The sequence below is a fragment of the Pleurodeles waltl genome, chromosome 7 (genome assembly GCF_031143425.1).
Source record: "Pleurodeles waltl isolate 20211129_DDA chromosome 7, aPleWal1.hap1.20221129, whole genome shotgun sequence".
Lineage (NCBI taxonomy): Eukaryota > Metazoa > Chordata > Amphibia > Caudata > Salamandridae > Pleurodeles > Pleurodeles waltl.
Window position 1 is genome coordinate 803579451 of NC_090446.1, and position 17735 is coordinate 803597185.

At 43.3% G+C, this 17735-nt stretch overlaps 1 protein-coding gene across 1 annotated transcript in view; it reads right to left on the reverse strand.

Annotated features, from left to right (window-relative positions):
- The window catches only part of DOCK2 (dedicator of cytokinesis 2), a 2133690-nt gene that overhangs the window by 225549 nt on the left and 1890406 nt on the right, over nucleotides 1-17735 (reverse strand). Inside the window, exon 37 of the mRNA XM_069199340.1 lies at nucleotides 13063-13153. Coding sequence (XP_069055441.1) covers nucleotides 13063-13153 — 91 coding nt within the window. The remainder of the gene's footprint in view (nucleotides 1-13062; nucleotides 13154-17735) is intronic.

The following is a 17735-nucleotide window of genomic DNA, read 5'->3' on the forward strand; positions in this document are numbered from 1 at the left end:
CATACCCATAAAGGAACATTATTACATATGCAAGACATGATATATATATATATATATATATATATATATATATATCCTTAGGCAAAATAACCCTGGAGCATACTACCTCCCAGTATCCCCAAAAGTATCTTATTTTGCAGAACAAGGCACTCCTGAAAGATCATGGTAGGAGCCCCTTGCGCTCCTATGAGCTTAACGGGGGCCAAATGTGGCTCCTAAGGGAGAGGGACGGTCCCTTTCCGCTCCCCATGCCCTGCATTGTAGAGACAGTTGCCCTCATCTTTGGGGCGACTGTCAGAGTGAAGATACGCTGGAGCAGGGGCCTCTGATGAAGCTTTCCTCCTGCTCTGGAGGGCCGCCGCACCTGGCACAGTGCGTGAGCCGCTCTCCCGGCTTCCTCTCTGTTTCTGGTGAGCATGCACCAAGGACGGTGCCTTCTGGACCGCACTCGCTCCTCTTTTCCTCCTTTTGGTGCCCTGGGGCACTAGGCAGTGCGCTCCAAAAATGAAATGTGCATGCGAGCTGCTGCAGTGATTCGGGCAGCACAGAAAGCGCTTTAAAAAGCGCGCAAGGCAACACTGGTGTCCCGGGCTGCAGCGGTGATACGGGCAGCACAGAAAGTGCTTTAAAAAGCACGCGAGGCAACGCTTGGATCCCGGGCTACGGTGGTGATTCCTTTTTCCCTGGCAAGTGCGCAGGATGCGCAAGGGGGCCCAAGGAAGCACTCTTCTAGGCGCTTTCCTGTTACAAGCAGCACCCCTCGTGGCAGAGGTCCGGGGCGATGGCACCCTGCCCCTGGGGACAGAAATGAAGAAGGAGCACAGGGCTGGCGAACCCAGCTACAAGCCAGCACAAAAGTAGTTGCAAGAAGTGGCAGTTCCTCCTGTGGGTCACAGGTCAGCACAACAGCAGCAGTCCATGGCGGTCCCTGGTGAGTCCTCTCAGCAGCCTTCCGTCCAGTTCCAGGAATGTTCTGGAGTCCCATGAATGTCCAAAATGTGGGGAAAATTCCCCTGTACTTATACTCAGTTTGCAGTGTTTCTTACACTGAGGAGGAGAGGGGGTTCCAACTAGTTCCAACTGGTTCTGGGAGTGCCCCTTCTCTCCTCCAGCACAGGCTCCAAACATCAGTGGGGGGTAAATGACCCTATTGTGCGAGGCCAGGGCATAGCCTTTACAAATGCAGGTGTGCCCTGCTTCTCCTTTCTCTCAGCCCCAGAAGACCATACAACATGTAGATGCACCTCTGTGACACCTCCACCCTCCCTGTGTACATGCTGTCTGAAAGGTATGCACAAAGCCCCAACTGTCAGTCTGCCCAGACATGGACAGGAGTCAAGCTGCAAAAACATCAGAGTCATAAGCGCAGAGAAGTGTTCAATTTCTAGAAGTGGCATTTCTGTAATAGTAATAAAAAATACCTTACTCCAGTAAGCAGCATTTCTTACCACCATTATAACCATACCAAACATGCCTATGCTACCCCTTTTAAATCAGACAATACCCTTTACACATAAGGCAGGGGATTTTTAATGTAATCCTAAGAGAAGGCAGCACTCACAGAAGTGAGACACCAAGTTAGGCTGTTTGTCACTACCAGGACAGGCCACGGAACCTGGCACATGTCCTGCCTTCTACATACATGGCACCCTGCCCAAAGGGCTAGTTAGGGTGTACCTTAGGGGTGACTTACATGTAGTAAAAGGGGAGTTCTGGGCCTGGAAAGTAAATTTAGATGCCAGGTACCTGTGGCAGAAAATTGCGCACACAGGCCCTGCAGTAGCAGGCCTGAGATAGGTTTGAGAGGCTAGTTCGGTGGGTGGCAAAAGCAGCGCTTCAGGCCCACTAGAAGCATTTAATTTACAGGCCCTGGGTATAGGGATACCACTTTACAAGGGACTTATAGTTAAATTAAATATCCCAATTAGGTATAAGCTAATCATACCAATTTTACAAGGGAGAGCACATGCACTTTCGCACCGGTTAGCAGTGAAAAAGTGCTCAGAGTCATAACATCAGCCAACAAAGGTCAGAAAAATAAGGAGGCAAAAGGCAAAAAGTCTGGGGAATGACCCTGTAAAAGGGCCAGGTCCAACAGGGAGCAAGTCTGCTGTGAGCAAAATACCAATAGTAAGCCCTCCATCTCTGTGACCCCTTTATAAGAGGGAAAAGAAAAGGCTGTGGAAGCAGTGAACAAGATAAGCAATCTCTTACTCCCTCAAATGGGGCAGACTGCAGCCCCCTTCAGCCCTCACCCTGAATAAAATCAGCTTTAAACACTGCACAAAAGCTTCTTGTTCCTGAACAATTGGAAACCCACCAAGAGGCTGCGCCTGGCCATCCCCACAGTCACACAGGAGCCCAAACTGAAGTCAAGACACATAAACTTGCTATCACTGAGTGGAGTAGTGAAGGGCCGCCTTAACCACTTCTAAGTCAAGGTGTGAGAAGAGTTGCTGCACCAACCAGGTCTGTTTAGGAAGAACAGGCTGCACAAATTTGACCACCTGTGATATCTACTCTAATCAATATGATTCCATCAAAATTGTTGGAGAAGACATGAATCGATGGACACCATTAGAATAACAATAACAAAGGACCAGGTGTCCTTGTCTTCCCAAGTAGAGGAGAAGCTTCAAATGGCAAACCTGCAGCATTGATTCTGGGAAGCATGCCACCAAGGCACAATGGCGGAGTCACACAGGGCTGAGCAGCAGTCTAGCAGGATTGAGGGATCAAGTCAAGTTCCAAATCAAGAGACGGCCCTGCCAAATTCTAACAGTAAGCCCTCAGTATCACTCACAAGGCCCCCACAGTATTTTAAATAAAGGGGATATTCTCAGGCTGTTAAAGTCTATCCTGGAACTGAGTAGCTTGGAATCAAATGACACTATAGCAATTTGTTCCTCCCCCCAAAAGGGTATCAACCCTTCGCATCCACATGAGCAACATTCGCCTCAACAACCATTGTCCAGGCAATATTATCCAGATCAGAGTTATTCAATACAATAGGCATCCAGATTAGTCCGTTTAGAGGTACAGGTCATCCCACAGTGCTGGCAAAATCATCAGGCCAGCTAGAACCTGGTAGAAGGAAGCTATTCTCAATCCTGATAAAGTGCTTGTGGCTGCGTTTCCCCAAAGTATAGTGAACAAAGGGAACAAAGTTTGCATATCATATGAGGAGATTCGGACTGGTTGCCCACAGTGCTATCCAGTAGAAGCTCTGACTGAACCAATCTTCATGTATCGACCTGCTCCAAGCTGCCACCACTCTCCTTCTGCTCCTGGAACATTAGTGGTCTTACACAGAAACTCCAGCTGATAGATGTCCCTGCATTTTTAAAGACACATGAAATTATAGCCCTGCAGGAGATCTGGGCAGAGATACGCTATCCAATAATAGGTTACATCGAGCACTGGATTCAAGCTTCCAGAAAGCACAAGTATGGCAGATCTAAAGGTGGGCTATCTATTCATACTTCAGTCAAGATAAAAGGGAGTGTAGAGATGCTGTCATTTGAGGAGAACTGGCTGTCAGGGATTAAGATCACTAATCTGATATCTCATCAAATTATTTTATTGACTAATGTATGCATCAGCCCCAATGTAAAGGAGGAAACTTTATCTTGCTCTCTTGCAAGAGATTACCCACAAGCAGCATATTTAATTACTGGGGATTTTAATACAAATCTAATTCAGTATTTTACTGATGGCCATGAGGATTCCAATCAGAGGGACGCCTGGAATGTCAGTGATCAGGTTAAGCCAAGTAAATGCCCACACAGCACCCTAGGCAAATATATGGTCTTGCAGTTCAGCTGCGTGGGTTATATAATATTAAATGGCTTCTTCCCACAAGATGTGCCGCCCAAATGGACAAGATATGATGGGAAAACCAGCTCCTACCATGACTATATAATCTGCAATGCTGAAATGTATCCCTTGTAGAGTCTTTTCAAATCTCTTAACAGGATGAGAGTGACCATAATTCACAGGTCATTACACTGTCATTCTACCTGCTGTAACACTCACAGGCACAGGTGACACACTGTGGAACCTGCACAGAGAATCTCAGACAACTTCAATGGAACAGTTCAGTTAGTGGTGAAATTATGGCCGTATGCAAAGAGTCCTTAGTGGGAAATCATCCTCATAGTGCTTTTCAGATCACAGAATGGATGAATTGTATCTCCAGCTTCTTATAAAATTCCTCCAATCTATCTTGTCTGCCAACACAGAGTAGTGTCACCTCTAAATCATCTATGATCAAAAATCATAAGAGAACCCATAATAGTGGGCCTCCTTTCTAACTAAGCATTTTCAGGCCACAGAAGAGAAAGATAGCCATAAGGGCAATAGTGTGAAAATTGTTGCTTACACCCCCCCACCTCAAAGCTTGGCCTTTTCTAACCCTGATGATTGGTATTTGGCTTCTCTCACAACTCGTAGAAGATCGGATGGGCCCCAGGACTAAATGGCCTATGTAAGGCTCTCTATAAACATAATATTCCTTTTTGGGCTGGGTATTTTACTAGTCTCTTCTACCATTGCCTGAAGGCTTGTTGATTCCTGACACAAGGTGTAGTGCTATAATACAACCAATCCATAAAGGAGGCTCCAGAGCTGACCCAAATAGCTAAAGATTAATAGCTCTTCTGGATAATGAGGCAAAGTACTATGCCAGTCTGCTCCTGGAAGACCTACAGCTTTGGGCAGAACAAGAGCAGCTAGCCCCTTTCAAACAAACATGGGTTACAGCAAAATAAGGCACTTTATCCAATTTAATGGCCATAACTGTCCTGATGGATAAAGTAAATGTCTCAAAAACGTTGATGTACTGCTGTTGTGTCAATTTCAGGCCAGCATTTGACCGAGTTCCAAGGGGAGCCCTCTGGTCCAAATTACAGAGTTGGGGAATACCCAGAATCTTCTGGATGGATGATACATACAGGCTTGTGGGTATGGATTAAGCTGAGGGTAGGTACACACTTGTCCAGCAAAATGTTGATGTTATGAGGAGTAAAGCAGGGGTGTGTTTGTTGTTTAATTTGTTCTTATCAGATTTACCATAGCTACTCAACACCATCAATAGCCATCCTCCTAAAATAGGTGACGTGTGTATCAGCAACGTGCCTTATTCAGTCATATTAGAGTGGGACGCAATGCTTACTTGACCAGCTGCACGTTTATACAGTCACTAATAATTTAAAGGTGAACCTGAAGACAAAGGTTATAATATTTGGCAGGAAAAAATACAGAGGTGGAGGCTTCTACTACAACAGTAATAAAACCACAGTGGATCGAGTCCATAAATACTAAGAGGTTTCCCACAAAGTCAGAGGCTCCTTCGTGAAGCATAGGAAAGAGGTCGAAGGTAAAGCCCAGCCTCTATTGGTGACACTGTCAAAATCATCAAAGCTACTACTGGGTCCAAGCCTCTTGCCATCATTAAAAGTTATGAGGGCTAAGATTTCTCCTTCTTTATCTTACGACAGGGAAATCTTGTTAGGTGTAGACAATAGCTCACTGATGAAACTCATTGTGAAAATTTATAAGCAAGTATTGCACCCCCTGAGGTACTCATCCGCTGCTCAGATTAGGCTTGAATTTGGCTTACCAGACCAACGGGCTGTCAGCGCTGGTGCCTACCTTAATCTGTGTCATAAACTACAGAGGGCCCGGGTTGGCAGCTTAGAGGCACTACTATGGTTCGAAATCAGCAGCAGCAGCTCTTGCAAAGCACATCATAATTTATTTGAAGAATGTAAGTGATTGTTGGATGCAGATGATCTTTGGATGAGTGACCTCTGTGACTTCAACTTTAAAATGAGTATGAAAATTCTATCCGCCTTTCTATCCGCCTTTTCTATCCGTCATTTCATTCAGATAGAGCCTTACCTGCAAAACTCAGTCACAACTGGGCAGTTATGAGCAGTTACCAGCCAGCAACCCCAGCATTATGTTTCTTGCACATATTCCATCAAGCTGAAGGCAAGATGTATGTGCCTCAGGCTAGGGGAGTGGCCATTTATGAAACATTTAGATAGCTGACGGCGCTCAAGTGAGGATCCTGTATGAAGGGGCTGTGTTGGCAGTGATGAATCCCTCAAACATGTTGTATGCCTCTGTCCAGCATCACTGAATGAACGCAGGACTAGACTGCAGTAGAGTGGAACAGTCAGGGAGTACAGACATTCCAGCGGAGAATCAATGGCTCCTTAAACCCAGATAACACAGTTTTTAACATTTTGTGAACAAAATATGTTCTCACTGCATCTTATAAGTACAATCGCTAGGGGCCAGGCCGGTGGCCTCATAGACACCCGTTAATCATTGGTCAATTATCTGCCAATAGCTTTTGCTTACTTCTTTTTGTAATCAGGTCATCAGCATTACCTTGTTGATTACTGATCAATTATGAGATAATACATTACATTAATGTTGGGTTAAGTGAGGCAATTCACTAGCACTAGCACTTTATTTAATTACTGCACCACCACTACTTTCTGAGTGACAATTTATGCCTAACTCTGTGGCAGCTAGCCGAGTGGGCCCATGAGGTTATTTAAGTGACTTTGGCCCTCATTCTGACCTTGGCGGTCTTTTCGCGAGACCGCCGAGTTACCGCCGCGGTGAAGACCGCCGACCGCGGCGGTATGCCGCTGTGCGCATTCCGACCGCTGGGAGCGTTCCGCCGGGAAACCGCCAGCAGCCACACTGGCGGCCGGCGGAAAAGTGGAGACTGGTCAACCTCCACCGCCACGCCAGCAGAACACCGCCCACAGAATTACGACCCACATATCTGTGTGGCGGTCTTCTGTTGGCGGTGTTCTGTTGGCGGTCACCTCCCCATGGCTCCCGTCGCCTCCCGGAGGACCAACGCACAAGGTAAGTTGACCGTCCGTGAGGGGAGGGGGAGGGGGGGTGTTGTGTGATGTGGGCGTGCATGGGGGTGTGCGTGTGAGTGTGTAGAGGGGGTGTGTGAGTGCGTGTATGCGGGCGGGGGGTGCTGCTGTGTCTATGGGTAATGTGTGCTGTTCGGCAGGTGCGCATGTCTGCATGTATGTGTGTGGGTATGTGTCCCCGTTGTGTATGTGTGTGTAGGGGGTGTGTATATGTGCATGTTGGGGGTGTGTGCATGTCGGGGTGCATGTATGTGCATGTCGGGGTGGGGGTGGGGAGGGGGTTCGTACCACCTCTGGGGGGTGGCAGGGGGGTGGAGGGTGTGGGGGGAGGACTCGGGTGGGTAGTGGGGGGTGGGGGAGACCCCTATCAGTGCCAGGGAAGGAATTCCCTGGCCCCGATAGTGCTTACCGCCATGGTTCGCATGGCGGTTTCCGACCGCCAGAAACCGCGGCGGTAGGCAGGGTCATGATACCGTTGGCGGTCTTGGGACGACCGCCGGGCCGGAGTGCGCAAACTCCAGCCCGGCGGTCATGACCGCCGTGGCGGTCGGAGTGGGGAAGCGGCGGTCGATCGCGGCGGTGACCGCCGCGGTCAGAATGCCATTTTTCTGACCGCCGGTCTGTTCGCGGTCCGACCGCCGCCTCTCCGCCGACCGCCAAGGTCAGAATGAGGGCCTTTGTGTGTAGAATGATGCTCTAAGGATTTACATTCTTTATTGTTTGATGTTGTACTAGCACTTTATTAATCAATGCTCTACTACCTTTTGAGGTTACCTCGTCGCTGCTAGCCGAGGGGATCCCTGAGGTTAACCAAATTGACTTTATGTGCAGAATGGCTGCTCTAAGGATTTACATTTTTATTATGCTGTTTGATGTTGCACTATTACTTTATTATTCATTGCACTATTACCTTTTGATTGTCTGCCCCAATTAACTTTTTAATTACACAGCCTGCTGCAATACTTGAGGAAAAACTGTTTATCTTACTGTTTATTTACTTTCTATTGATAATTCTGTTGCTATTTTACTTCTTTTTAACTCTGTGGTGTATTTTTAGAGGATATGATATTGCTATTCTTTGTTTAATCATTGGATTTCTTCTTTTAGCATGAATACTTATAGTTAACGCTGCATCATGCACCCAGTTCGCTTTGTTAATTGTAATGGTTCTAAATTTTCATAAACAAAAAAGATATGATAGTCTACACACACACATATATTACAATAAGGTTAAATGGACTTTATAATTTGGCCTTTTAAAACAATAAAAACTATTGTTTTAAAACAAAAAAGTCACAAAAATTCACTAGTTGTTGTTTACTGAGTTAACTATACCTTGCGCATGCGCCATGAATATGTCAGGTCATGAGCTGGGAATAGTGGGGGCTCCAAATTATAGTTAATATAGTAAACAAACTTTCGATGGTTATTTCTTACGGTGAATTAAATAACCATAGCTAACTATAATGTCTCTATAAACTTTATTTTTTCAGTTAATTTCTTTGTTTTTTTAAACATTAAGCAACATATTATTACCATACTGTTATGCTATTAATTGTGTTTGACCAATGACTTTGTGTTTCACCACTGCGCGTATTAGTTGCTCAATGTTCATCAGGAGCACATTACATTCTGTATTCAGTTTAGCTGCCTATTGGCTTTAACGTGGCATTAGACATTACATTCTGTATTCAGCTTAGCTTCCTATTGGCTTTAACATGGCATTAGACATTACATTTGGTATTTAGGTTAGCTGCCTATTGGTTTTAACGTGGAGTTAGACATTGCAATTGAGATATTGCAGATGAGCTGTGTTTTTCCACATGGTAGACCAAGCTGTGTTTTTCAAATTGAATTCACACGAACCCTAACGTGAGAAGAGACCGTATATTTTGTGTTTTCCTTTCTACTCAGCCTTGGGAAGAGGAGAGGCTTAGGAGATCTGGCCAATCTACAATGGCTTGTTTATTTCCCAACTCTGAGATGAAGGGGCCAGGCTTTTTAACAGTGTCCCTGGGCAGCAGCGAGGGAAATTTTCCAGGACGTCAGTAATGGAGCGGACATCAGCTGCCTGGCCTCCCGTTTGGGTGGAAAATCTCTCGCAGTTGAACAAGAGTCATCAACTTGCAGGCATGAGAAGGATGACAAGCAGGGATAGGCCCTACGGTGATGACATTTTGACTTTTATTCTTTGCTTTGAAGTTATGCTATAATATAATCACATGTATTTGCTGTGTACATTGCAATTGAGAAGTACTTTGATATATTTTGCTTTCATTGCTGCGACTACTTTTAAACGTGTGCTTCCAACCTACTAATCTTGTTTTTCAGGAACCTTGTGGTGAAGTAATAATAATAAATGTCTTCTTTAAACTAAGAAGTGCATTCCAGAGAAGTTTTGTCAGCTTGGTCAGAAGATAAGGAAAGCAAAACACATACATAACTATAAATTTTGGTTTTCTCACAGAATTTCTTTGTTTTTGTAATGTAAAGTAAGATCTTATTACCACATGCATAGCCTGCGACCAGGCCCTGTGTCCAAAGTATACAGATAGACACCCTGCTATAGCATATGGGTCAACTTTGCTCCTGTGGCAGTCCTGTGAAACCACACAGAGTTGCTTCCCTGGATCCTGCAGGAATCCTGCTGGAGCTGTAAAATTTTCCAAAAGAAAACAGGAGGACAGGTGAGCCCAAAAAAGTAAATATTTGGGACTCATCCATAAGGGCCTGGGGTCATGTTTTGTGCTAATTTATCAAATGGCTCCAAAGTTATTAGCAAAGCGAAAAATGCTCTTGCAATGAAAAGTCTGGCCTAACTATAACTACACAACAGCAACTGCCACGGTTTGATATGTATATATATTTAACACATTAGCTGGTGTAAAAAGATGTAATTGGTAAAAATAGTAATCACATATTCATGAAATGAGCACAGTTAGTTTGGACCACTTGTACGTGATTCATCCATATATTATACATTCTTCAACTATGTATACTATCTCAGAATTTTCCCAGAACGTTTGGAAATAAATATCTGCAACTTACAGATTGACTGAAGTTACATTTTATATAGAAATTGTTGTAAGCACTCTATAAAGTCAGTATATGCACAGAAATCCAGAGGTGAATAATGTACTGATAGGATAAGCTTTAGTTGTCCTCGTATATTTTGGTAACAGGACTTTGATTTAGGCCTCAACAAATTTGTAATGTACATCTGCAAACTTATACTATTTGTGCTCAGTATTTACCTTTTTTTTAAATTAAGTGCTGTTTGCACTTAAACGTTTTCTGGTAGTTGAACGTTGCATCATATAACTTTTACAATAGTGATCCAAACTTGTCTCTACTACTGCGCCATGGATACATAGGGCATACATGTAGTTAATTTATGCTGTATATGTATGTGAATCCTTTACTACCTATTTTGTTTTCTAAAATACTAAAATTAACCAGAAGTTTATAGAGTAGTTTCTGGAGTAGTAGCTTGAATTATGTCATCCGTGATGTCATCAATAATGTAATTAGAGAGGCCATCAGTGATGCAATCAATGATGTCATATTGCACTAAATCATTTGTGAGGTCATAAGCAGGGCATGGCAAGGGAGCAAGTTATAGTTTGTATACTGAACTATAACTGGGGATTTTCAATATCTTTTAGTTTCTAGACATTAGTTTGTAACCCATTTCAACATCTAACTATAACGTAACACATATATATGTATGTGTGTTTATATATAGGTGTGTGTGTATATATATATGTGTATTTACATATGTTTGTATTGATAGATAGATAGATAGATAGATAGATAGATAGATAGATAGATAGATAGATAGATAGATAGATAGATTTATACCACATCCCTATTCTTCACCACAAAGGTGCGGCGCACTCCAACAACCATAAATAACTTCCCATCAAAAATTGTACGGGTGGAAAGTTGGCAAAGTTTATCCTGGCATACTCTTACATAAAAATTTTAAAAAAGCATTTCAGCAAGAAAATTGCCTTGATCACAGCAATGTTCATGTATACTTATAAACATGTGTATATATATATATATATATATATATATATATATATATATATGTATGTGTGTGTATATATATATATATTTATTCACTAAAAAAACAAAGGTTACAGAGACATTTTACTTAGGTTCAGATTCAGATTTTGTACACACAAAAACATAGAAACTCAGCACGTATAGTTAGGGTTAACTAACTATAACTCATTCCCTTAGGTAACTATAGCTCGCACCCTTGTCATGCACAGTTTTCTCCTTAATTATTTTACTACAAATGTTTCAATGATATTATCAATGATGTCATAGAAGATGTCATAAGTGATGTAACATATAGAATATTTAGCAGTGCATGGCGAAGGCAGAAGTTATAGTTACCTTAGGACACGAGTTACAGTTACTTGAAATAACTCCAACTATGAAAGATGAATTTCACCCTTCCCCATGCACTGCTAATTACCCCAGAGATTACAGCACTCATGACACCTTTTAAAACATCATTGATCATATCACTGTAACATTTGCAGTAACAATATTGATGAGAAAACTGTGCATAGTGGGGTTGCGAGTTATAGTTGCTTGAGATAACCATACCTATAACTGCTGAATTTCTATGGTATTGTGTGAGTAAATGCAAAACCTAGCTATAACATCCCGGTAAACCACCTTCAGCACCTACAATATTTTCTGTCCTCTCCTTGTGTTACAAAGAGACCGGCACTCAGGAAATCCTTCATATATTATTTACTATCAAGGCGTAACAAAAATACTCCCGCATCCCCACAAGCTGAAAACTGCCCACAGTCTCCTACCTCAGATTTTTGTTAATATTTATGCTTTTTTCTGTGGTGTGCCTCAGGAGTCAAACCAGACAACACATAAAGGGTCACGCTGGCTCCAACCAGAGCGACACAGGACTATGAAGACCCCCAAAAATATATTTTTTCCTTTTAATCCCTCAATTAGAATCAGTTTGTCAAGAATGGGTCTTTCTTTAAAATCAAATCAATCTAGTAGCACCTAGGTCATCTAACTCTGTTACATCCTCACATGTACAAAAAACATTACAGAGTAATGCTCCCAAAATTAATAACATGACAGGAGGAAGGTAAGAAGAAAATCCACCACTGAGTTTGATTCATGCACCTATGCATGAGGAATTTGATAAAGACCCACATATAATCCATGGTTTTATCGTGCAATATCAGCTTTTTTGTTGGACAATCTGCAACAGTTTTCAGATGATGCGTAAGAGAGTAGGATACTGCACTTTCATTGGTGAGGTCCAAGGAATTAGTCTGGTGGGACCATGAAAGAAGGGAAGGGAACTGCAGTCTGTGGGGTGATTTCGTGATGTGCTGGTGATGAGAACTATATATGTGGGCTGTGATGTGGGTTTAATCACAAACCTTAGAACAAAATACCTCTCACAATAGCCATTGTGTCCTAAGGATAGTGCTTGTAAGCACTATTCATATAATTTATTGACTTGGTAGTAATCAGATTGGTGACCCTCACACCAATACTTTACTAAAATGAAGATTGATTTGTTGCATTATTTTCTCCATTTCCTAAAAGAATACAACAGGTTTTCCTAGAGCTTCACCAAAGCAAGACTAATGAGAAGAAATTCATGAGTGTACCTTTGACTTCTTTATGAAGACCCATTAATCTTCAAAGTAGATGTGCAGCACTATCCACTTCACTAAACTACATACCATCTGCATTCAATAACAACTGATGTTTGATTTCTTCTGTTTACAACCTTGAGTAAGGCACATTGCTGATACAGACCTGTCTACTCTTGAGCAATGTAGGGTGCTTTGAACTTACCCTAGTCACACTTCATCTATGTGAGGGAGATGAGGCAAACGATGTTTGCATCTGCTACAAACAAACTAAAAAAAAAACTAAAGACTATCATACACAACACTTTTGCATCTGAAATGGATTATAAATGTACATAACATCAAAAGATATTTGTGAGTGGAACTCTGAACAGTAAAAAAAAGTAGTCAGAAAAATGTTGCACATTTGATGGCACACTTCTCAATGAGTGAAAGTTCTTAAATATAAGAAGTTCTAGGATTTTTTTCCTAAAATGGAGAATGACCATTCCTCTTACCTTTAGGAGTTTTGTATGTAGCAGAAGAGTGTAGGCAGCTTCAGTGAAGTTCTCGCAGTCTAAATGAAGGTCTCTCAATTTATACAGGTATCTATTAGATAAAAGGTATATCAGTGTTGAAAATATAAAATATTAACAATGCACTCACATAGCAATGTAAAACAAATTCACATAATAGATGTGAAAAGAAAGCCTAAAATGAATTGCAATAAATTACACAAAGGTGGCCTTCCATCTTTGCAGTTAAGGGTGACACACTCTGAACGTTCTTGCTCATAACTTTGACCCCATTTGACAAACGTACAATGAACCAGTTGAAAACAGCTAAAACATCTGGAACTCATCCAAAATTGGGGCACTTCAGTCAACCAAATAATAATACAGGGGACCCCAGTGTAAGTTAAAAAAAAAAAATAACATTGGACTTCCAATTGAAAGGTTTCTGTTTGAGAATAAGAAAAACAGACATATGTCACTATATCAGGACATCAGGGTTCACAGACATATGGCAATATTTTGTGCATTTGTGAAAAGGGTGCATTTTCATTCAGCTATTTAGAATGTAAAAGGCAAAATTGTGTATACATTGGCTGCGAATATATACATTAGATGTTTATTAAGATTGTGAAAAATTTTAAAAGTATAACAGCACAACAACTGGATGAATGTTCCCAATGTTTGTGAATATCAAAACATCACACAATGTTTTTGGGTTAAATACCCCTGAAAAATGCATAAGTCAACCATCTTATTTCCCTTGCAAAATGAAAATATTAGTCAATCACTCAAATGTACTCTAAGGAAAAGGAAAACCTCAACATAACATGCTCATCCATGGCGTAAAGGGAAACATAATGTAGTATATAATTTTGGTGTCTGGAAATAGCTTTAATTCTCGGGCCTCTGGAGGTCCTCTGCAAACCAGGTGCCGCCTTCTATGGTGGTATTCCTTTGTTGTCTTCTGACATCACAATTTCCCATGAGGTATTTGATTTTCAATGGGTCCCAACATTTAACTAATTATTGTCACTTGCGTCCCTATTTTCCAGTGCAAATTGCGGTAATGAGTGACTGTGCAATTCATATGGCTCCTTTTTAGTAAGGCAGGGAAGGACATCTGAGGGTTTACTACTGCAGGTGATTTATCAAAAAAAGACTAGCGAAGGCAGCTATTTGAAAGCTAAGATGCCCTGGCCCCTAAATCCTTTATCTTCCTGTTCTAGGGTAAGGTGGGGTGGACAAAGAGAATTATTCCCTGACCTTTGGAAACATGAAACCAAAATAAGCATGATTTACCTATTCTTTGGCATTCGGAAGGTAAGAGCTATTTATATGTAGCACCATCATCCTTGAGCAGGGACTGGACGAACCAAGAGCTTTGGCTGGAGAGATTCTTGATGCGTAGAAGCTTGCCCTAAAGGCTGTTAGGAGCGGTGGAATGTTTCCCAGCAGTTGGACAAAAGTGTTATTTTACCCACCTCCAGTGGAAAGAGACAAGGGTTTGGATATTCCCCAGGGAGTCTGCACCCTTAGTGAGCAAGACCACTAGTTTCATCTGACTCCGAGCTTTTGCCATGCTTTAACTATTTCAGCTCAATCTTCCAGTAAATATATCTGGATTTGTAAAGCACTGTTTGTGTACCACTTACAGCTTTGTCCACTTGTAGATTCAAAACCCCCCAAAAGGCTGGAAGGTAATGTCTTGGAATATGGAGAGGTTTTCAATCTATATCAGAGATGAGGCAACCTCAGCATCTCCATAATTCAGTTTTGTCCTGCTCTGCGATTTTTGCTCCAAAACGAATGGATTCAGTAAGAGTTTTACAACATTATATTTGATCTAATGGACTTTTGCTAGTTTCAATCTTGGACCTTGCCCCAGTGGAAGATCTTGACCTTCAAAAAGCAGACTAATGTGCAAGGTAAAATAAAAACTTTGATCGGGATGACCTCCTTGGTGTACCTGACCTCTCGATTGGACTGAAATTGCATTTAAGTCTGTTTCAACCACAAATGTATATTTTTAATTGTTGCTCCACTTTCTGATGGCTGTTTTTAACCCTACACTTAAAAAGTATGTTTATCTTATTCCATTGACTCAATTTAAAGCATTTTGGAGTATTTGTGCTTACTATGATTGTATTTTTCTAAGTAAGTTTGAGGATTTTATTGTGCTGTTTTCTTGACTTTAATATTGTTGGTACTGCTTGTATTAACACTTTCACTTTGCCTGAGGATTGTGAACCAGATTCTATAGGCTGAGGAGACATTTACTGGGAACTCTGTTGAGACGGGAGCTCCATCTTTGAATGAACAACCCATGTTTTTGACAAGTTGGCTCCTCAAACATCTGCTGTCTCCCCGCCTGTTCATTTTTTCAGTTTAAATAGTTCCTTATAATTTCTCCTCACAGTCTTGCTTCTTAAGGAAGTATTTCAGTAGTTACTCCCATTATAGGATCATAGATGGATTATGGAAATATTGTTAATCAAGACCTTGCAAAGTCTCATTGCTGGGTGGTTTAGAGTTGTCAAATGACTATTTTGGCCAAGCGAAAGTTACGTAGCCCCTTAAATTTCAGTTTTACACCCTTTGTATAATTTGAATGATAAAATAATACATTTGCTTTTTACAAGGCAGTCAACACTCTATGGGGTTCATGCTGAAACAAATGTCATTAACAATTCATGCATATAAAAATGATGTAGGGGTGGACAGCAGTATGGCACTATGGGGGTCATTACAACATTGGCGGTAAAAGCCGCTTACCGCCATGCAGAAGACTGCCAACACAGCGCCGCGGAATTCCGCCACGGTAATTATGACCCACAGCCCGGAATCCGCCAAAATCCAGACACCCACACAAGTCCGCCACACCAAAGGTCAGTGTTTAACTGGCGATAACAAAACCTCCACTGTCACTCCAACAGGAATACGCCCACACTATCACGATCCACGCAGCTGTCTTTCAACAGCGGTATTCCATTGGCGGTACACACCGCCGCGCTCAATATACACACACTCTTACAAAACACATCCACATTGGACTATTCCAAATACACACACCTGATACACATACACACACCACTCCCACACATCCAATACAATATAAAACACACACCCACATCACCCACAAACCCTTATGACCAGAATTGTGACTGAAGGCCAGTGAGAGACACCACCAGAACCAACACTAGCATTCACAGTCACTCAACACCATCACGCACACAACATCCAAGCACCTCACACAACACACCTCTAAATATCACCCCACACATCACAACACACACCACCCCACACATCACCCACACCACCCCATGGCACCGCAAGACACCCCAGGTTCCCTGAGGAGGAGCTCAGGGTCATGATGGAGGAAATCATCTGGGTAGACCCACAGCTATTCGGATCACAGGTGCAGCACACCACCATAGCTAGGAAGATGGAGCTATGGCGAAGAATTGTGGACAGGGTCAACGCAGTGGGACAGCACCCAAAAACTAGGGATGACATCAGGAAGAGGTGGAACGACATACGGGGGAAGGTGCGTTCCGTGGTCTCAAGACATCACATTGCGGTTCAGAGGACTGGCGGCGGACCCCCACATCCTCCACCACAACTAACAACATGGGAGAAGCAGGTCTTGGCTATACTGCATCCTGTGGGCCTCGCAGGAGTAGCTGGAGGAATGGTCTCTGGTAAGTCACTCTTCACTACTTTCACCCCCCTACCTGCATGCCATCACATACCCCCACCCTCGCCCTCACCCCCATCACTCCAACTCCTCACAGATGTCCCAATATTACAAACCACACTTTCCAAACCCAAGCCCTGCATGCAACAACAAAGCATGGACACCCATCACCAACGCATGGCCACTGCACATACCCATACACCCCCCTAAACCATCATCACACAAGGTCCTACACAGGAATGCAAGCTCTGGGGTACACGGTCACCCACCCATTGCACACCATGGCACACACAGATGCAATAATCATGCCTTTACACCACTGCAGGACCCCTACCCAACGTCACCGGACAGGAGGGTCCAGATATGTCCACTCCACCCACAGAAGAGGCCCACAGTGATGACAGCAGCTCTGTCCAACTGGATCAAGATGACCAGCCCGGCCCATCTGGGATCTCGGGACAGTCGGTTCCCCTCACACCGGCAAAGGCCACTACAGAGCTTCCCCCCTCTGGAAACACCAGCACAGCACCCACCCAGCGGGCCCATAGCTCTGTCCTCAGGACACGTCAATCAGCAGTGTGTCCACTACTACAGGGAACCCAGGCTAACCCACCACCCAACAACACCAGTGACCTGGGGAAGTGGTAGTGGGCACACGGTTCAGGGGACAGAGGTCCAGGAACACAGGGGAACTGGGAGGGCTGCTGTGCGACAGGAGGAGGACAGGCCCAGGGAACCCAGGAGACGATGGCAACGGTACTGGCCAAGTTCCAGGAGACCCAGCGGCTGCAGGAGGAACAGTATTTGGGCTTCATGGAGGAACTCAAATCCATCAATTCCACCCTGGGCCACATTGTAGGGGTGCTCAAGGAACTTGGTACCACCAGCAGGGACACTGTGGCACAACAAGGGGCCCCTGACACTAGCCTGGACGATGAACTGCCCACCACCTCTGCCGGCGCTAGTGGACAGGAGGCACCAC